Source organism: Ascaphus truei, chromosome 1 (assembly GCF_040206685.1).
Source record: "Ascaphus truei isolate aAscTru1 chromosome 1, aAscTru1.hap1, whole genome shotgun sequence".
Classification (NCBI taxonomy): Eukaryota; Metazoa; Chordata; class Amphibia; order Anura; family Ascaphidae; genus Ascaphus; species Ascaphus truei.
This window is the reverse complement of record NC_134483.1, coordinates 50,195,650-50,218,049: the sequence shown is the minus strand read 5'-3', so window position 1 is coordinate 50,218,049 and position 22,400 is coordinate 50,195,650. Positions and strand designations below refer to the sequence as shown.

The following is a 22,400-nucleotide window of genomic DNA, read 5'->3' as shown; positions in this document are numbered from 1 at the left end:
ATGTGCGAAATCTGCAATTTATAGCATGAATGCGTGTGGCGAGTTTAAAATGGAGAGATGCGCGCTGCTGAAATGTGTAAAAAAAAAATTGCGCATTTTTTTTTTTTTCATATGGCCGGCGAGCTCCAGCTTCTTGACAACTTTTGTTGGCGGAGCTAATTGTAGAAAATCGCGCCATTTTTTGGCGCGAACAGCCGCTAGATGGCGTTCGCGCCTTTCTGAATTCGGATAGTTTTAAAACTGGCGAGATGTAGGTTCTCGCCAGCCGGGCGGCGAGATTTACAAATAGAAAAAAAAATGGCGCGTTTTTCGTACCTCGCCATTTTCTGCTGTTTTCTGCGCGAATTTCTCAAAAAATGGCGAGATTTACTTTAGCGCTGCTCTCTGCATAGGCCCCTAAGTGTGAAGTTAGTCATAAAAATGTATACTTTTTAGGCACACTTTTGACCAATGACTAAAACAACAAGAGAAGGTCTAAATACTCAAATATGGCATTTATGGTATAAACTCCACACTAATCTGATCCAGCAGTAAAATGCAGCTGTGATCAATTAACAAACCCTTAAGTAAAGGTTAATACATATCACAGATAATATTCTCTGTAATTCTAGTAAGTAGGGAATGATGACTTTCAGCGGACCAAGGTTAGAGTTATTCAGTGATGACATTACAGTATAATGCACACGGCTTTCAGAACCTCATAGGTTTCTTCATCAAGTGTACTGTAATTCCCTTCTTGCCGAGACAGTCTATGAGATATTTTTCTGTCGGCTCTAAATTAGTGTAAAGGTTGCAAGGTTGAGGAAAGCACAGTCATTGCCAAGCTTCAGGGTCCTGCTCTAAATATAATAAGTAACACATGAAACTGCCATCTGTTATTGCGAACGTAATAGGGGATACTTTGTTACAAAAGAAATGCACTTATAATACTTGAGCCATATCGTAATAGCAGGATGAAAGCTAAAAGATTGCACAGAGACCTGAAAACAATTGCACAATTACAAAGAGGCTTAAAAATAGCACTCTTCTAGTTCTAAGAATATACAGAATGCAGCAGTTCTAAGAATACACAGAATATGTCTTGTAAACAAAACACAGGAGTAGTATTTTGGCTGCACAATGTATAAATTATATGCTTTGCAAGCCTTCCTCCTCATTATCATGCTGCATTTAAATGGGCAATCCTTACTAGTACCAAAGTGAATGAAATCCACTGACATGTTTAAGGGCTCTCATCTGTGTAGGTTACTTTTTTTTTTTTACCCAAATCTGACACCTGGAAGTATTTAATTATTATTATTATTATTATTATTATTATTATTATTATTATGTTTTGAAGTTAGACGTAGTAGGGGTTTTATTTTGTGTGATGCCCCTGTGTGTCCAGTAAGTGCTTGTACAAGCAAAGTCCCACCTCCCCTTAACTTTTTGGTTCTCTGAAAAGGAACAGAGTGGGATAAGGGTCAAGAAAACATTTGATTGACAAACACTTCCCTATTCAGAAGTCCAATAAAAAATCCAACTTGTAACTAATTTTCCAAAAAATAACTGAAAGCAGCTACACCTTTGAAACAGTGCAAAGTGCCCCAGGGTGAGCGGTATGGCTGCCGGAGGGGAGGGGAGGATAACCCCTTGTACAGTATGTCATAGCGGTTGTACCACTATGGCATACAATGGGTAGTAGGGTTGTTAGGGTATTTGTATTAACCCTATGGTTACCTTAGTGGCCTTGAACGCATGCTTAATACAAGCCTTCATGGACAATATGGCTTCCAAGGGGTTACTACACAGGTCATGGATAAATTATTTGGCCTAGTCCAGGATTTTGACTTTGGATTCCTACTGTTTATTGCTAAGGCATTAATTAGCAACTATTAGCAGTGTTAGATTTGTGTAGGGAAGTCAGTTCTACTGCTAAATTTTCATTGTCTAGCGGGCTATGTGGGATTACATGTTTACAAGGTTCAATTATTTATAAGACTAAAGTATAGCCTGGGCAGTGACATGTTTAAAATATTACATTTGGGGGATTGACGTATATAAAGCTAGTTTGTAAACATGGAGCTGAGATTGGAGGGGGCTTTAACTCTTCTGGCAACTCCCTTTTGTCTGATGGCACTCAATAGTATGTGTTCAACAAGAGTTTGCCGCTCCACTGTCCCGGTCTCCCCCTTTCCTCATCTGTATTGGTTCTCTGATAGGGACAAGGTGGACACGGATTGAAGAAACATTTAATTAACAAACACTGAAGAAAAATCCATTGTGATTTATTTCCAAAGAAGCAAAAAGCAGACAAATCTTTGCTTTAAGCATGGGTACATTTGTTTACGGAAACCAATTAGATTGCTAGTGTAAATTGCAAAAAATGATGGTTTCTCTATTAAAAGGGCAGGCCCTGCTAGGGCCAGCATTCACAATTATTTCCATGCCAAGTTGACACAACATGATGAACATCCCTGTTCTTGATTGAACTTATTTTACTGATGAACTGCAAGCACCGCGTGTGGTTTTGTATGTAATTTATCTATGATATACTGTAGTTAGAGCCTTTGCTGCGAGAAGAGATTGCAATGGGTTAAATAAGTCACATCTCTTCTGTTAGGAATTCTCTTTGGTTTTCGGAAAACTTTCGTTTATCATCCTGATTTTTAATTTGAATGAAACATCTCTAGGCGGTGTCCATGCTGCCGAAGACCGCGCGGAGGCACGGTCACATTGCCTTAAGGCAATAATCACGCCCAGAGACCGTGTGTGCGCGCGGCAGCAGGAGGGGGTGCGCGAAGAATCAGTTCAAACTGCTTCCTCGGTGCGACGGCCAGGTCACGTGAGTGGTTCGCCCAATGAGGGCGAACCAGCTCTGTGACGTCAGAAACACGCCCCTACACACGCCCCCCACGTCACGTCTACCTTGGCCAGAAAATGCTCCCGGTAAACGCGTGTGACCACACGCACGCAACAGCGTGGTCTTCGGCAGCATGGACGCAACCTAAGACGTTTGCACAGCTCAGTATATTATCTAATACCTGGTACTAAAAAGCAGCAGAAATCGATCCTATTAAACAAACAAGCGACATATTTACTATAAATTATCGTTTATGAATTGGGGGGACCAAATTTGCATTAAACACACCCTCTTCTGTTCATGTGCATGAGATAAAAATTGGACCGGCTCGGAAGTAGAGATCAGCAAATGTTGAAACTCACTTTGCAGGTTTATATTCACATTTTCAGAGAAAATTGTAAATTTGCCAATATTTTGAAGGAACTTTAAGGGTCAACAATGTAAGGGTCGAAATTGTTCATATTTGCCAGGCAAATTATATTTGCTGGGGCGAGGTGTTGGCATACTTTTGATATTTCATTAAAAAGATCTCCTCACCCTTTTAGGAAGTGTTTTTTATTTTTACAATCTGATGCGATATGAGCAGTTGAAGGCCCATGAAATCTGAGGGTAACCTCAGATGCTAGAGATTTAAAAAAAAAAAAAAAGCAGCAGGACATGCTCAAGGTGGAAGTTCCTACTATTGTATGAGTGAAACTCATATAGGCTTCTGGAGGGGATATCTGCTTTAAGGTGCTTGTTGTATAGTACTTCTTAGTAAATACAGTATGTGCCTACAGATGCAGCTACGAGTATCCGAACACTGCTTTGAAAAATCTGGGGCAATCTCCCAGTAATGCTGCAACATTTCTCTGACTTTTCTGCAGAAAGACTAATGGCCCGTCGGATTAACACAGCAGGTATCCCTGGTCAGTTTGAATGGGACTGTCAGGGACCCCCGCTGTGTTAATCCGACGGGCCATTAGTCTGTCTGCAGAAATGTCACAGATATGTTGCAGCATTACTGGGAGATTGCCCCAGATTTTCCCAGGCGAGTGTTCGGATACCCGTGGCTGCACCTGTATATCTGGTTTAAGAAATGACCGTAAACTTGTAGTAAATTGCACAGTAAATAAGACAGAAAATGCGACAGCGACTTGCTGAATTTGGCCATTTGTGCAGCGTTTTAGTGTTTGTACATGACCCTCGATGAAGTCAAAGCAGGTAATGTGCCTTTGTTCTCTTCAGACACCACATACAGGGCCAAATCAACCTGACTGTAGTTCCTGCTGCAGAGGGGACTTTGGATATCGATTACATCAAGCTATCCCTGGGCCTCCTGGGTCACCCGGCATGCCAGGTAACTTAATCTCACCAAAATGAGCGCCGCAATTTGTATCTTACTTTCCAACACAACGTTTATCCTTCTAGAGGAATCCGTTTTAATATGATTTATCTATAAATTGTGTTTATTACTATTGTTGTGCTATTCCCGAGTCATACACTCAAGAGTACCCAAATACATCTCAAACCTGTTTTCAGGCAATTTACTGAGCTTACAGAGGTTGTCCCATTTCAGATACTGCCTTCTACCTCAAGCATCTTTGGGGTAGATCCTCAGAAGTTTGTCACTTTTGCGCTAATAACGACCGTTACCGAAATAGGTAATGGACATTATTTTAAACATGGCATTCACCCGCTAATGTCGAGATAAGTGCTTTCCTGGCATTAACTGGCTATAACGCTGGCTCGTGTTAGCCAAAGGATAAGTAAGATGCCAGGTATACATTGCAATGTAATATATACCAGGTATCTTCCATCCCAATTGAAAAATAAATAAATCAACCCCTTGGAAGACATAGTGGCCATGAACTTATGCAGAATGCATGATTTTATAGCTACTAAGGTAACCAAGAGGTTAATATAAATACACTAACTACCCTAGTACCCATTGTATATCATAGTGGTTAACCCCCTGTAATTCCCCTGGCTGGCCTAAGATCCCCGGGGCACCTAGCCCCATAATTCACCCCCTATCCTTATCCTTGCATCACAACAACCCCCTGCCACCCGCCTACAGTAACTGAAGCTACGAAATATAAAAAAGCCAAACATTCTGATACTGTGCCTGGCAATAGCACCCAAAGTCAGTATTTGTACTATATATCTAAAAAAAAAAAAAAAAAAAAAAAAAATTATTAACTAAATTGTTATTTCCCTTGTTAAAGCAGAAGTTCAAGCAATATCCTACATGTGTGTTTTTTTTTTACATAAATCAGCTCTGTACTGTGAGAAAATACTTGTAGCATTAAAAAAAAAAAAAGCATGTTTTAAAGACATTTTTAATTTTTCTAATGTACAGTAGGAAGCATTTCCAAAGTGGCAGCCCCCTTCCCCTTCTGATAGGCTCTGGCTCTTGAGCCCTGCCGTCTCTCTAGCAGTGCACCAATTGTATCTAGTGCCAATCATCAGCCAATCATATTCTAGGAACTACATTGCCTAAAATGCTGTGCAAGAACTGAATTAAATAACCCTGAGCAAGCGATCTAATAGGCTGCGTGCCGCTGGCGTTGAGCGTGCTGTGCACTCAGCGCTTGCCACTTTCTCTTCTTGTACTTGTTATGTAGACGTCCCCACTCATGCGGTGCGCTCATGCATGGGCACGCACGCTCTCTCCCAAGCTAGGTGCTTGAGGAGACAAAAAAAAAGTGACTTTGAAGCGCGCTCAACATGCCCTCAATGCCCCCCCGCTCCCGCTTGCAAAATAGACAGGACACCCGGCGCTCTTGCTTAGAGAGTTGGTGACATCACCGTTCTCAAGCATGAGCGCAGTCAGCGCCAGTGGGAACGCAGCCTTACTGTTGATTTACAGGAGAACAGATCGATCTGCAGCTTAGCTAATCACTGGTCAGTGTGCAGATTGTATTGATGCACATATTGAATGGGAAAAAATATATATTTTTTTTTAAAACCGGTTGCTTGAACTGCAGCTTTAACTTGAAGGGACTGCTGAGGACATGTGTTGAGGTGGTCCCTACCTCTTTTTTCATACAGTATCATTAGCACAAACATCTGTTAAAGCTAATAGCAGGCCGCTGTTACATTAACACGGATTGTTAATGAGTTTGGAGATTCCCGGTAGTACTTAGCGATACGTTAACTGATGTTAACAGAGTTCTGAGGATCTTCCCCCTTGACTTTGTAGCCCTTTTGTTTCAGCATTGAATTGAGAAACATGAATGGCCAGACTCACGAATGGTGTGATCATTATTTCTATAATATGTCGTTTTCTCTACCCAGAATCAACTAAATCATTTTAACTCATGGCTCATTTAACTTTTGTAATCATGACCTAGCTTCCCCTCTTCCAGCTATCCTCTTTCTAATCCATCCAAAATGCTGCTGCCAGACTCCTTTATCTCACACAGTGCTTTACCCCTGATTCTCCCCAATGCAAGTCCCCACAGTGGCTACTCATATCACCCACATTTAAGAGCTTAACTTCTCACATTCACAATGCTTCTCCTTCATATATTTCAGACCTGATTTCCAAATCCACATGTCTCCATAGTGACAGACCCCCTTACATTCTGCACATAAAAAAAGGTATCACTGTGTAGCATGGAAGTCCCCTAACCTAGGACCCCTAACCTAGGAAGCTTACCACACATGAACAAGTCTGTTTAATAGGCACAGCAGGTCTTACAGTACATGACTCAAAAACATGTAGTGCATCCTCTAAATAGGTAGAGTTGGAGTGTAGGTAATGGCCTTCTGCTCTCTTCATCCTTCATATTGTAATATCATCTCATTCTTGTCTCCAAGACTATTCTGGGCTGTGACTTCATTGTGATTCTCTACCCAGCAACATAACTCTGCAACTACTTGAGTAAAAAAAAAGCTTAAATCCAACCATAATCAGGGAAAAGTTTTGAAGCGCTGGATTCACTAACAAACACCACAACAAGTGAGGGCAACAGGTGCACATTATCTGTCATATTAATTTGGTAATTTAATAAACATTTTTTCATAAATAACATAAACAAACCTTCTCTTCTTCCTTTCTAGTCATTAGAAAAGGCTCTGCATGTTTTGGTCTTGAGTTTGCGCCCTTAATTAGAGGTGCTTTTCATATGCTCTTTCTGTTATACAGTAACTCAATGCAGTACCACTGATTATGTGTCATTTGCCGGTACACATGCTGAATAGACTTAGCTTTTATCTAGCTTATACAGCATCTCTTTGCATGTAATTTACTAATTATGTCTATTATGCAGACATGCTGACTAATTACAGGGTATACAGTATGCAAGCTAAATAATAAAAATACGTATAGCTTGTACTCACATTAATTTAGTGTGTACCGTATGTTGCTATTTTTTTGTTATTTATGCAGGGTAATTTAGTAATAGTAAATGAAATGTTATACAGATCAGCTGTATAACAGATCCGATAAGCCATTTCTGTTTAGCCAGTATAGGAGCTAAATACAAACAATGGCTCTTATTCTATAAAATGTGATAGCACTGATCTGGGGGTATCGCATGGAAATCCCTGTCGATAGCGTCATAATGGTGCTGTAATACTTTACAGAATAGGGGCCAATGACTTACTGTGTATTGTACACAATCCTATTTTAAATGTGAATTATTCCAATAGAAATAGTTAATAAAAATAACACTCTATAAGCTGAGTAGAATAAGCAAGTTTTAAAGAGGCTATCCAAGCAGCATACATGTAAAAAAATAAAAATAAATTTTTTACTACAGTATATGCAGCACTTGATTACCTTTATTGAAAATGAATTACCTAATCTGCCAATCGATTTGGTTCTCGATCAACAAGATGCTGAATGCCAGGGTTCACTAAATAACTGCTTTTCAGTTTCAAATAAATCCTTCTGTCAGTGTAACTCATCAGCTACAATGTACCAGTATCCTTATATTACTAAGTTAACATTATCTATTGTTACAGTTTGCACCTATAACTACTGTACCTGGAATATTTGTAACAAGTTATCACAAACAGGAAAGTGTTACAAAGATCTTTCACTGCAGGGGAGGTGGGCTGAAGCCTGCTATAGAAATCATAGGAGAGTTCAATTTTAAAGAGTTCAATTTTAAAATAAAAAAGGTAGTTAGTATTATCTAATAAAACAAATGGATAATGTAGCGCTAACAATATTATAATAAATTGGACCAATTCGTAGGTGAAACCCCAAATAATCACAAATAATTTAGTGAGGGGCGGCTGCCAAATTATATAAAACTGACTACCTATGTCAGATACAGATAATACAAATCAAAAGACAATAAATTCGGCACCTTGTACTAGAATCTCAATGGAGTATGACAAACATCTCAAAAAAGGTCAAAAAAGAGTGGGCATGCAACCATGTGATGTTCAGATGAAAGACAAATGTCCTTGTTGTTCCCAACGAAATTCAATACGATTGGATATCAGGTGCATAAAATAAAAGAAAGAAAACAAATAGCTTAATACTGAATGATAATACACAGGAAAGAATGCAATACCAAGTAGAAGCCTCAGAGAAATGACAGATGAGTAAAAATAGAAAAAAGCTAATTTACTTAAAACATATTAAAAGAACAAATGGAACTAATGTCCACAATAGTATCCAATTGTAGTCTGCTCCAATGAGTATATGCCTTACTTACTAGACAAAGGGAAAACGCTTGCGGTGGAAATTGTTAGAGAGTATCCCCTCTCACTCGTGGCAACATAGCTGACACTCCCCGAACGGTGTCACTTTCTATCCAATTCACTTTTGTACCTTTTTGCACATTCGCATTACAACATTGAAAAACAATCTGTAGTAGTGAATAAACAAGCATTACAGTCATACCAACAACAAAACAAGAAAACTAAAAATATATTCTTTCATTTGTTTGGTAAATTCAGATTGCATTGGGTGATTTATTTGATTTAATTGGACTGTAAGCTCTTGTGCTAACCCATGATTACACCAAAACAAACTGTATCCACATATAAAGTACATTATATGATTGTTATCAACATTACATGTATTAACTTATAAAATAATTTATAGAATTATATATAAAATATTCGAACCTGTGATTAGTTTCAAAAACAACATGGTTAGTCTATACTTCAATATCATTTTGCGCTTAGCACTGATGTGATGTGATGTTGTGTAAGCCACACATTTATAATGTTTAATTTAAATGTAAAACACAGACAAATTAGATAAATGCAAAATTAGGCAATGATGGGATATGTATACACCCTATACAACAACATATATGTGCTTATAAGCATTGTATCTAGAATCTAAAATATTTGAAAAAATTATTGAATTATTACGTCCATACAGTAATAATTGTTCCTGTCATATTTATTAAATCACATATGAAGTAGGGACCTATTAAATTTTATCATAAGTAACTTAGATGCAGAGGGAATAGGAGGCAGAGACAGGAGTGGGTCTAATCATACTTCTCAATGGAAATCAGAGAAGGTGTCAGTCTTCTCTCAAGAAAGCATTAAGATCAAATTCAATATTTAAACCCCCTGGCATCAGAGTGCGAAGTTCGTAGATCCAGAATGATTCTCTTCTTGAGAGGAGATTGACAGGGTCACCTCTTCGCCAATGGGGTATAGGGGCTTCAATAGCTGTACATATAAGATCTCTAGGGTTTTGTTCATGTACTAGAAGAAAATTGTTTGATACGTTATGGGTGACCAGATCCCTTTTAATATTGTATATGTGTTCATAGAATCTTCGCTTAATCGTTCTTGTGGTCATACCCACATAATGCAGACCACAGGGACATTCTAAAAAATAAATAACACATGTAATATTATAACTAATATCTGAAGAAATATTATAGGTCCATGTGACATTTGATTGGAATGAGGTTGTTTTAACACTGAATCTACATGCTGTACACCTGTTACAAACATGCTATCCTATACTATTCTGTGGTCTTCACTTGTTTATTTGAGTGTGTGGACAGCTGGGGGCCAATCTATTTCTTAGATTTGGTGTCTTTGTAAAAATAATTTTTGGATATTCTGGCAATATATCACCCAGTTCTTTATCTTTTTTGAGGATTGCCCAGTGTTTTCTGAATATTTTCCTTATCGTCTGAGCAATTTGATTATATTGAGTTATGAAAGGCACCTCATTCATTAGACTATTAGGTCTATTTTTATATATAAGTAGTTGGTCCCTATCCATTGATCTCACCTCAGAGATCGTATCTTACAATTTTTTTTGATGGATAATTTCTTTCTTCAAATTTGGTTTTAAGGTCAGAAGCTTGGATGTTAAATAGCTCGTTTGTTGTGCTGTTACATTTTAGCCTAATGAACTGCCCTTTCGGGATGTTGTTAATCCAAGATGGGTTATGATAGCTATCAGCCCTTAGATAATTATTGGTCTGAACCTCCTTAAAATAGGTTTTAGTTTGAATTTTATTATCAGAGATGAATATCGCTAGATCAAGAAATTCTATTAGTTGGTTGCTACTTTTACAAATAAATTTGGAATTATTATTGTTATAATTGAGATATAGAATAAATGAATCTAATTCATTTGCAATCCCTTTCCAAATAAACAAAATATCATCGATGTAGTGCCGCCAGAGCACCAGGTTTGCAACGAATGGGCAATTAGACCAGATGTAATTGTCTTACCACATGCCCATAAATTAGTTGGCATAGCTCGGTGCGCACCTTGTGCCCATGGCGGTGCCACATACCTGCAAATACTGATGGTTAAAATTTAAAAAATGATGAGTAAAGTATGAATTTAATGCTATCTATTAAAAAAGACTTGAGTTGTGGTGACATTGAGGGATCTCATTGAAGAGTATTAGAAATGGCTTCACAGCCTTGGTTATGGTCAATGACCGTGTATAAAGATGTAACATCCCCCGTAGCCCATATATAATGTTGTTGCCACTCAATGTCCCTTAGGGTCTGGAGTACATGGGTGGTGTCCCTAAGATAAGATGATAATTGAGTAACATACAGCTGAAGATGTTGATCTATGAACTGAGAAAGATGTGATGTTAGTGACTGGATGCCTAAAATGATCGGGTGCCCAAGAGGTTGGTTTAGATTCTTATGGATCTTGGGGATTATATAAAATATAGGTATTCTATGGGGAGTATTATAAAATAATTCATGTTCATGTTTGGTCAGAACATTATTTGCAAGGCCCTTATTGAGATGACCCAAAAGCTCTTTTTGGTATTTCACCATTTGGATTCAAGGGGAGGGGTTGATATGTGGACCTGTCTTGTAGGATACGTAACAACTCCTCTATGTAATACTTTTTGACCATAATTACCACCCCCCCCCCTGTCAGCTGAATTTATAACGATCAAATAATTTTTCTCCAATTTATTTAGAACTACTTTCTCTTCTGTGCTGAGATGATCTGTCTTGGTCTTAAATGAACGACTGTGTACTTTGCGATCATCTGTGATCATTTCTGTGAATGTACTGTATTCACAAAAGGTCCACAGACATTTTTTGGAAAAAATGTGGACTTTTTCTTGAATGGCGTACCTTTCTCTGATGTTTGCACCACTGGTGTATTATGATAACAAATCTGACTTGTTACTGGGTTTTTAAGAAAATACACAAGGACAACTTTCTGTTATACTATATACCGTCTAAAGCTATTCGGTCCAGTAACTGGTGCAAATGAAAGACCTTTTGTAAGGACCTTCCTTTCTATATCTGTTAGTGAGTGCTGACTAATGTTAAAGATATTGGGGTTCAGTGGCTTTTGTATCGATGGAACTTGCCCATTCTTTCTGCCTCCCCTTTTTCCTCTGCGACGTTTTTTCTTTTTTTGGCTTTGGTCCCTAATAATTTCCCTATTATTTCTATAGTGGGATCCCTTGATAACTGTTGATACCGTTCTTGTCTCCAGACTAATAAAGAGAAAGTCTGTTTTTTTTTTTTTCAACTTCAAGATTTTTATTGGGTTTCACAACAGGTACACTATGCCACATTCCATAATAAAACAATTTGAAACCCCCCGAGGTTTACCCTTTTCGCTCTCACAATCAAGGGTAAGATCACTCAAAAGCAGTAAGGGACTTACAACATGCACTCACAGGACTAGACAAACCTGACTCACCTGACCAAAGACTGGACAACAGAGGGAAAAAACCACAAGGAGGGAGAAGGAGGGGGGGTAGGGGGGGAGGGAATGGACTGCCACCGTGTTCTTCGGTCGTGGAAGGTCTGCTTTTGGTCCGTGTTGCGCCCTTCTTTGAGACACCTGGCGACTCCTCCTCTTGGCTCTGGTTTTAATAGTCGAGGGGATCCTACCTGTTACGTGCCTATGTTATAGTATGTTCCGCTCCGTCACCAGAGAACGCACTTGTACTTATTATTGCGAAATTGTGCTGGCATCCACCCCGGGGATGTCGGATTGGGTAAGCCATGGCTCCCACACTTTTAAGAAATTTCGGCCAGAGTCGTTGACCCAGCTAGTCAACTGTTCCATCTGGCAAACTTGCCATAATCTGTTTCGGATTTTGGGGATGACTGGTGGATCTTGCTGTATCCACACTGCTGCGATCTCGCACCTAGTGGCTGTGGCCATATGTGCCACCAATTTGTGTGCCGATTTTGGCAGCCCCCGGGCCCGCCTGCCCAGTAAGAACAGCCACGGGTCCAGGGGAACCTCTAAATCGAGGATACTTTGTGCCCAAGCTCTAATGCTCTCCCAAATCGGGAGTACCTTCGGGCAGGACCACAGCATGTGGACTAGGTCTGCTGATTCCCCGCACTGTTTTGGGCAGAGCGGGGAATACCCGCCGACGAATTTAGACAGGCGTAATGGGGTGTGATACCAGCGCATCATGACTTTATATGCGTTCTCTTTTAACGTTGAGCAGATGGAGCTTTTGGCCGCCGCCTGTAAGATCCACTCCCAGTCTCTGTCCTCTAAAGTCTCCCCTAGGTCTGTCTCCCATTTAGTCATGTAGTTCAGTTTGTCGGCGTCAGGTCCACTTGGACAGATCACTTCCCGGTATAATCTAGAGGTAAGTCCCCGTGTGTCCGTTGCTCTGGAACACAGCTGCTCAAAATTGGTCCTAGCTGGTCTAATTGGAAATTTGTTATAGAATGCTCTTATCTGAAGGTAGCGGAATAGTTCAGTGTTTGGAAGGCCTTTTTCTGATTTGACGTGTTCGAATGTTTTAATATACTGAGGCCCCTTCAGATTCATTAACCGCTTATATCCCGACTGTATCCAAATTTTAAATTGCCGCTCTCCGGCCATCCCCGGGGCGAAATCTGGGTTATCGAAGAGCGGGGTCATTAAGGAGTGTTTCGTCGTTAACTTATGTTTGAATTTGGAACTCCTCCACACCGCCAGAGAGTTCACCATGGTCCGTAACAACATCCCCGCTGTGTTATCGCATCGTTTTGGCAGCCAAATTAAGTTTTGCAACTCAACTGGAGCACAGCAGGTCTTCTCCAGCGCCACCCATCTCCGCAGGGACGGGTCAAGGTGCCACTGGACAATCTGACCCAATCTTGCTGCTTTGTAATATGCCAACAAGCAAGGTACCGCCAGTCCCCCTCTACTCGTGGGTCTCGTCAGTATGCTCTTAGCAATTCGTGGACTCTTCTTGTGCCATATGAATTTCATGATCTTTGACTGTAAGGCGAGGATGTCTGCCCGCACCAATGGTATTGGTAGGGCCTGGAACAGGTAAAGCACCCTTGGCAGGAGATTCATCTTAATGCTATGGATTCGTCCAAACCAAGAAATTCCAAACCCCGCCCACACTCGCAGATCCTCTCTTAGAGCTTGGAATAATTTGGGGTAGTTTGCTTTGTATAGTGAGTCGTATGTCTTAGTAATTTGGATACCTAGGTATTTGATAGAGGAGGCCTGCCATTTAAAATTGAAATTTAGTTCGATTAGTTTCTCAATTGGACGTGGGAGGCTAATATTTAGGGCTTCAGATTTTGTCTGGTTAATTTTGAACCCGGAGATGAGGCTGAACGCACCCAGAATCTCAAAGACATTGGGCAGGGAAGTGAGCGGCCTTGATAGGGTCAGGATCACATCATCAGCGTATAATGCCACTTTATGGGATTGGTCCCCTACGTCTATCCCTGTTATATCTGGGCTTAGGCGGATATGGGCCGCCAGGGGTTCTATACATAATGCAAACAGCAGAGGGGACAGGGGGCACCCCTGTCGCGTCCCGCTACAGATGTTAAATTGCTCCGATGGGAAGCCCTGGTGGCGCACCCTAGCTGTGGGGCCTTTATACAGGGCTAAGATGGCTTCTAGGAGGCGTCCCTCGAAACCGAATGCTCCTAGTACTGCCCACAGATAGGACCAATCGATCCTATCGAAGGCCTTCTCAGCATCCAGACTCAACAGCATAGACGGGATATTCTTTTTATTGGCCAGATCGATCAAATCTATGATCCGCCTTGTGTTGTCTGCCGCCTGCCTTCCTCCAATAAATCCCACCTGATCCGGGTGGATTAGCCCTGGCAGGACAATGCCCACCCTGTTAGCTATGAGTTTAGAAAATATTTTCACATCGGAATTAATCAGGGATATGGGCCGATAGCTCTTACAGTCTACCGGGTCCTTACCTGGCTTGTGGATCAGGGAGATTGAGGCCTGGAGCATCTGGGATGGAAAGGAGCCTCCTGCTAGAATTTCGTTAAATAATTTTAGAAGCTGTGGCGCTAGTATTTTAAGGAATTTTTTGTAATATAAATTTGAAAAACCATCTGGTCCCGGAGCTTTGGCTGGTTTAAGGGCCTTTATAACCTCTGATAATTCTTCAAATGTAAAGTCGACCTGTAATGCCTCCCTTTCTGCCCTGCTCAATTTGGGAAGGCGTGCCTCTTTTAGGAACTTCTGGGTTTTTTCTCCTATTTTCTGTGTGTGGCTGACCTTATCTCCGTCATAGAGAACTTCATAGAAATTTTTAAATTCCGCGACAATTCTTCTAGGGTCGGAGGTGAGGTCCCCCCCCTTGGTGCGGATTGAGGAGATACTATAATTAGGGAGTTTGTTACGTAATTTATTGGCAAGTAAGGTATCTGGCTTGTTGGCTTTGTCATAAAACTTACGCTTGGACCATGCCAACTCCCTCTCGGCTCTGGAGTTTAGCAACAAATTGAGTCTAGTTTTAATGTCAGAGAGTTCCTTTAGGGTAGCGCCCTGTTTATTGAGACTATGAAGTGCGGAAAGGTGTGCTAGTCTCTCTCGCAAATCTTTTATCTGGGACTCCTTAGCTCTTTTGGATTGTGCTGCTAAATTCATTAGAAGTCCCCTCATGGTCGCCTTATGGGCCTCCCAAAGAGTAGAGTGGGAAGATACGCTCCCTGTATTGATTTCGAAATATTCCTTAATTTTATCTCCTATCGCCCGCTCCGATGTTGGATTTTTTAACAGCAGCTCGTTTAATTTCCAGTTCGCCCCCGGTCTGTCCAGCAGCCGCAGAGCACATCGCAGCTCAATTGGTGCGTGGTCCGACCATGAAATATCATGGATCCCAGAATGGGAGACCATGGAGACCGCTTTGTTAGAGACCAGGAAGTAATCTATCCTACTGTATCTGTTATGGGGGTGTGAGTAGAAAGTGTATGCCCTTTCCGAGGGGTGATGTTCCCTCCAAATGTCAATTAACTGGCAATCACGGAGCCCTTGATGTATAGTTAGTACGTCTTGTTTCTGTGGTAAGTTAGTCCCCGTGCATCTGTCCAAGTCTGGGTCTAGGGTGCGGTTCATGTCTCCTGCCAGGAATATACAACCTATTGCCACCTTGTGTAGTTTATCAAAAAATGATGTGAAGAATTGCGGTGTCTGTTCGCAGGGGGCATAGATTGAGCTCAAAGTGACCTCTTGGTTGTTAATAGTGCCCGTAACGATAACATAGCGTCCATCCAAATCTTTATATGTTTTAACTACCTGGAAGGGCACTCTGCGGTGGATTAGTATTGCCACTCCTCTTTTCTTAACTTTCGCAGAGGACATAAACATTGTCCTATAGTGCCCGTCCAGGTAGTTGGGGTGATTCGACTTGGAGAAGTGTGTCTCCTGAACAAACACTATATCCGCTTTTTTGCGAACGTAGTCCCTGAAGGCAATTCTGCGCTTTATTGGGTTGTTGAATCCCTTGACATTATGGGAAATAAAGATCAAATCGTTACTCATCCTTGACTTGGACTGGACCTGCAGCAGGGGGCGGTGGAGGTGTGTGTTTCGCCAGGAACCGAGACTGAGGAAGAGCCGTCTCCGACCTGTAGCACTCACGCTGATCTTTGTATGGTGGGTCCTGTGGGTTGGGGGGAAACAATAGGGAAACATGGGGAAAGACACACATAGAACAAAAAACAATTAGTGTCCTCCGAGCTGTGGCCCTGCCACCTTGGCTCAGATTCCATTGCCTTTGGGGGCTGGGCACCTGCCACTGGGCCCTCTCCGATGATATCTCACTTCGTGAACCCCCTCCCTCCCAAAGGACTTCGCTGGGATAACCCCTTCCCAGCCCCTGGCCCATGCGGACCGCAGAGCAGGCTGAGATCCCTCAGCTCCCGCCCCGCTCCAAAACCAAAAACTTGCACAATACCTATATAACTTATAACTTATAACTCCTGGGTTTATCGCTAACCCCAGTATTAAGTGCTACCGCTTGCGTCCTTGCCCTTTATTTCCCTAACTGGACGGGTGGCCTCTTTATCTTCCACCTCTCTTAGAGAACGTTCTTTGGTGTACTATCTCTCCCTTCTAGTTTCTCTTCGGACTCCCTTCCCTGACGAGCTCTCTTCTGACCTTTTCCATTTCCCTGTGTCTCCTTCCCCTCTAATCCTTTTCATAACCTACCCCGGCCTCATTTACTTGCTATTGCCCTCTAAATACTTCCTCTCCCTTCTTCCCTCTGTTATAACCACTTGTTCTTACCATCCTCCCTTCCGTCCCTCCTCTCTTCTGCTACTCCACTTGCTTCTTCCATCTGTCTCCTTCCTATTTCCATCACTTCCCTTCTGCCTTCCTCTTGCCCCACCCCGCTTACTCACTTACCTCTTCCACCCTCTCTGCCTCCCCCAGGCTATATCTGCCTTCTTATATGATGCACCTACTTTACCCTTATTCTATCCTGCCTTCCGCCGCTGATCTTAACTTCCCTCCCTTATAGCCCTGTGTGGGACTCCTTTCCCCCCCCTCTTAGGCCTTCCACCCTTGGATACCCTCCCGGAGTATGTCCACTGGGCCTTCTTCGCTCCGGCGGTGTGTCGCTTGCAACTGCTGCTGCCCCTGCAGTTGCGGCGCTTGGGGCCGGCGAAAATTGAAAATCCCGCCAGGCCGGGTCGCCCGCGTGACGCACGTCGCCACCTCCTGACGTCCTTAGGGTCTTTCTGCCTCCTCCAAGATGGCCGCCCGCGCACTTCCTCTACTGGCGCCCGGACATCCGGCCGCCGCCATTTTGGGAGCGTCGTTCGTCCAGGACGGCTGTGTTCGCGCTCTCCTCCAGGTTGATGGTGGTTTCCTGCTCCTGCGTTCCAAGCTGGGTTTTTCTCTCACCTCGTGGGTGCCTCCATCTTTGGGCCTCCTGTTTCCCTCGTCCAGGTGAGTACAGCGTCTTTTACAGGTGGGAAAACGAGGATTTTTGCCCCTCCAGCGGGAACCTTAAATCAAGCTCGATCTTGCTGTAATGTAAGCGGGCTTAAGACCGTAGCGGTATAACAGGGAACTTAAAACTGATAACTGGGAAACTTAATACCCAAACACTGAGGATTATTTAGAGAGACTTTGCCTTGTTGCACCTCATCTTTTATTCCGTGGAGACCGGGGCGCTTGTCCCGCTGTTGCCCAGCTGGGGCCCGGGATCTCCTCTTCTTCCACCGGCGCTGGCGGGGTCCCCTTGAGGCCTAATTTCTGGAGGAACACCTCTCCCTCCCCAATCTCCTTCATGTGAAAGGCCCGTCCATTTTTGCTGGTGGACAATCCAAAAGGGAAAGTCCAACGGTATCGGACGTTGTTGTCCCTCAGCACTTTTGTGATTGGGAGCAGGGCCCTGCGACGCAGCAAGGTTAGGGGGGATAAGTCCTGGAAGATGAGCAATTTTGCTCCTTCGAATTCTATTGTAGGGGTAGCGCGGGTCTTTTGGAGGATGGCCTCCCTGGTCTTGTAAAAGTGCAGCCGCGCTATGATATCCCGCGGTTGATCTGACTGTGTCGGCCTCGTTCTCAGGGCTCTATGGCAGCGATCCATCTCCAATCTTTCCCTTGGGGTATCCGGCAGCAATTCCCCCATCCATCTCAGGACGAATTCCTCGCAATCCCCCTCTTCTTCAGGGACCCCCCGTATCCTTATATTATTGCGACGCTCCCGATTTTCTGCGTCTTCCTGCTTCTCTTTCAGGTCATTAATTTGGATCTGCATCTCTGTTGTTTTTTTTGCATTGCGTTTGGTTGCGGTGGTAACAATGTCCAGTTGGGTCTCAACTCGACCTGTGCGCTCTCCCAGGCTACTGATTTCCCTCCCCTGCTCTTTAATTTCTGCTTGCAAGAGGGTTTTGAGGTCGGTATATAAACGATTGAAATCGCCAAGCCTAACTGGCCTGTCTTCAGCGTTCTCGCCGTCCTCCTTCTCTCCCTCCCGTTCCGAATCAGAGCCCTGATTTGAATTCGGCGCCATTATGGCCTCCGCCGCGCTGCTCCTTGTGCTGTTAAAATATAGCGGGAGCCCCTTTGATTTCGGCGGTTTGGCTGCCCGTTTTGACATCCTGGTAGTTTGGTAGAGTTATAGTAGTTAAATTCTAGCAGTTCAGTATGGAGTAAAGGTATTTTATTTCTTTATATTATGAGCGGGGCATGGAGCACTGGAATCATACATCCATACTCTCTGCCATCGCGCATGCGCCTCTCGAGAAAGTCTGTTTTTGTTCTCTTTCCTGGCCTGGACTAGTACTCTCATTTTCTAGCTGGGATAGAGGTTGATACCTATAAGCATGTGTATGGTCATTAGAAATATGATGGACTTCTCGTTTGTTGACTAGGTGGTCTATTTCGTGTATTAACAGGCTGGGGGTCTTTCTTTTGTATAGGGGGCAGTTTTGGGCCTGATGGAGAACTAGAACTATATGAATCACAAGTTTCAGATCTTATTTTTAGATCCTATGATTTATGTGAATTGGCTCTTTCCTTGTATGCTCTGGGTGGTCTATATTTTTGAGTGGCATCTTTGGGGGTCTGTCACGGTAGCTTATGACAAGAAATAATGAACATCAAATATCTGGGTTGAACTGAATGAGGCTTAGATATAATAAAATATAATTTATTCCTTAAATAAGGTGAACACAGCAATATAGTACAATTAACAGACAAGAAGATAACACTTACTTAGGGTTGGGGAATGGAGAAGTATCAGCTAGCAATTCTCCATCAATCCAGTGACATTCCAGGTGGAATCAGAAGCAGAACTCCAGCAATCCAGCACATCTAAAAACTGTAGGGTTGGCACAGTTTATATACCTGTGCAACCCTATTCTTAATTATCTGTATCCAATCCCTAACGTGAAGACACAGACTAACCCATGCCCTCCAGCTAATTAGCTCATGTGTACTGGGACTCTATGGGTAGCCCCATAATTAAATCAGGGGCAACGATCCATTTTACTAAATGAAGTATCTGCATTGTGTGTAGGTGTAGACATAACATGTACAAACCACTCCAGTTTAATGATTCTCCGCCCTCAGGTAACAATTAGACTGGCAGAGTTTGTTGATTGACTAATACTTAATCCCTAGACATTGGGTAACAATCAAGGCAGTTACTTTTTGATCACCGTGCTTAGGCTACTCAGCCGTCTGTCCTTCATGACCCATTAGCCTAGCAGATGGCGTCTGCAAAGGAATCTCTGCAGGATTTTATCCCTGCCTTGGGAAACAACATTAAAGGTGAAACATGGGAACTGGGGAACATACATTTTCAAGGTATAACAAGGTGCAAACCTCATCCCTGGACCGCAGTCCAGTTAACCCCTTGTCTCTCTGGTGAGGTCAGGGGATGGCCATATGGGGTGCAACCCCTTTAATACCGGGCCACCCCCTTTCTCCATCTACAGGGTCCTCTTCCATTTTCTTTTGTTTTAAACTAATTTTTTCTTTCTCCATCCGGTCCATTTTGCCTTTAACCCTCTGTTCCAGGGAAGGTAAATCACTGATCTTTAAATGATTCAAATTGTTATTTGATACACATAATTTCTTCGTCTAGTTTCTGCAATGATTTTCTCCTATGCGTGATACAGTAAGTAGACAAATTAATTTGAAAGAACAATTATCTAAAATGCGATCACTGTTAAAATCAGAAGTAGGCATTTTAAAAATCCTCAAACCTTGTGGTTTACGTTTCTGTTCCACGTACTTTTCAAGTTTAATTGCATCCCACCATTGCTCAGTGTTGCTTATTAGCAATTTTTCCAATTTATCAAATAAAAGGTACATATTATCTGGAGGTTGGATAACTTCCATAATGGATTCAGGTGTGCAGAATATTTGATCTAAATCAATTTTCCTATTAAGACGTGATGTAAATAATTGTGTCATTTTATATGAAAGCTTCTAACAAATAGGTACAAACTCGAATGAAAAAAAAAAGGATAATGTAGCGATAACAATATTATAATAGATTAGACCAATTGGCAGGTGAAACCCCAAATAATAATCACAAATAATTTAGTGAGGGGCGGCAGCCAAATTATATAACACTGATCCCCTATGTCACCTTTCAGTGAACACTTTGCTTATATCGATGTGTTCATTGACTTGGTTACTAAAGATCTGAAAAACCTACCTACTGATCGCTCCCATGATAATCTGTCCCACCAGGAGAGGAAGGCCATCAAAGAACTGGAATCAAATGAGGAGATTGTCATTAAACCTTCCGATAAGGAGGGTTACCTCGTTATCCTGCGAAGTACAGACTACAAAAAGGAAAATCTTAGACTGCTTTCTGGCCCATTGTGCTATGATGTCCCGGAGAGAGATCCAGCTATTCTTTACAACATAGAACTATTCTCCATTCTCAATAGGGGCCTGTTAGCTAAAGTCATCAACCAGAACGAATTTGATTATATCCTGGCTACATCTCCCAGAATTGCGACATTCTATAGTTTACCCAAAATCCACAAAAACAAAAGACCTACAGCTGGGAGATCTATTGTGTCGGGAAAGGTAACCTTACAGAACATGCCAGTTCATATGTATACCAGGTACTGAGGCCCTTTGTGATCACACTTCCATCGTACTTAAGGGACACGAAGGATGTCCTAAAGAAGTTGGAAGGAGTGTACATCACTGATGACACACCTCGTTAGTTTAGATGTAGAAGGGTTAACACCAGCATCAGTCACATGTATGGACTTAAAGCAGTTCACCACTCCTTCAACAGCAGAGGTCAATGGTATGATACTCATTATACTTTCACCATTGACTTACTCGAGTTTGTCCTGACAAGGAATTATTTCCTTTTCCACAATAAAATTTACAAAATTGGTACAAAATGCGCACCAACCTACACAAATCTCTACCTTGGGTGGTGGAATTCCCCCTGCTTTTCTCCGAGGAAATTGAACGATACACCTTGTGTATTGATCTCTGGGTCCGCTACATCAATGATATGTTGCTACTGTGGCAAGGCCCAGAGATCACCCTCAATGAATTCATAAATACCTTAAATACCAATAGGTATAACCTACATCTGACACTCGATTATGACTATAATGTAATTTGCTTCCTAGACTTCCGTATCTCCAGAGGAGAGGGGTATCCTCTAAACAACTATTTACAGGAAGGCAACAGCCTTTTGGAAGCCACAAGCCACCATCCTAGGGCACAGGTTAATGGCATCCCCACTGGCCAATTCCTAAGGATAAGACGTAACTGTAGCTCGGATGCAGAATTCGAGCTACAAGCTAAGCACATGTCAGACCGCTTTCTTGACAGAGGCTACAGTAGGAGGACAATCAAGAAGGCCTACAAGAGAGCAAAGCATAGCACACGTACTGTAGGTCTTTGATCACTGATCAGACTCGTGGTCCTAGTGACAGTGATAATCTTTGTCGGTACATTTAACAGACAGTGGCAGCAGGCACGTGCCATTATACAAAAACACTGGCATATCCTGAGAGCAGACGAGCATATCAGAAAGGCAATAAAAGACCACCCCTCAATGGTCAGTAGATGGGCACATAACATTAAGGACATGCTTGTCCACAGCCACTTTATTGAGGTAACAACAAGAATGTGCTACCCATAAAACCAACAGGCTCCTTCAAATGTCAAAGGTGGAAGGCCTGCCAGTACATGAGAACAACAGTTTACGAATTGGGACCAATCAAAATCCTATCAGATTCATACATTCATAAACTGCTTAAGTACTGGGATCATCTACCAAGGAATCTGTACATGCAGGAAAATATATGTAGGGAATACCAAACGCCATCTGAAGTAGCGGGTCCTTGAGCACATTGTAATGATTCATAATGGTGGACAAGCCATTATCAAGGCACATGAATAACTGCCACAA

The 22,400-nt window shown here is 42.2% G+C and overlaps 1 protein-coding gene across 2 annotated transcripts in view; it reads left to right on the top strand.

Moving 5' to 3' along the window:
• The window catches only part of C1QTNF3 (C1q and TNF related 3), a 122,081-nt gene that overhangs the window by 1,466 nt on the left and 98,215 nt on the right, over positions 1-22,400 (top strand). For both annotated transcript variants that reach the window (XM_075575800.1, XM_075575793.1), the window contains exon 2: positions 4,070-4,181. In XM_075575800.1, the coding sequence (XP_075431915.1) occupies positions 4,070-4,181 (112 nt within the window). The remainder of the gene's footprint in view (positions 1-4,069; positions 4,182-22,400) is intronic.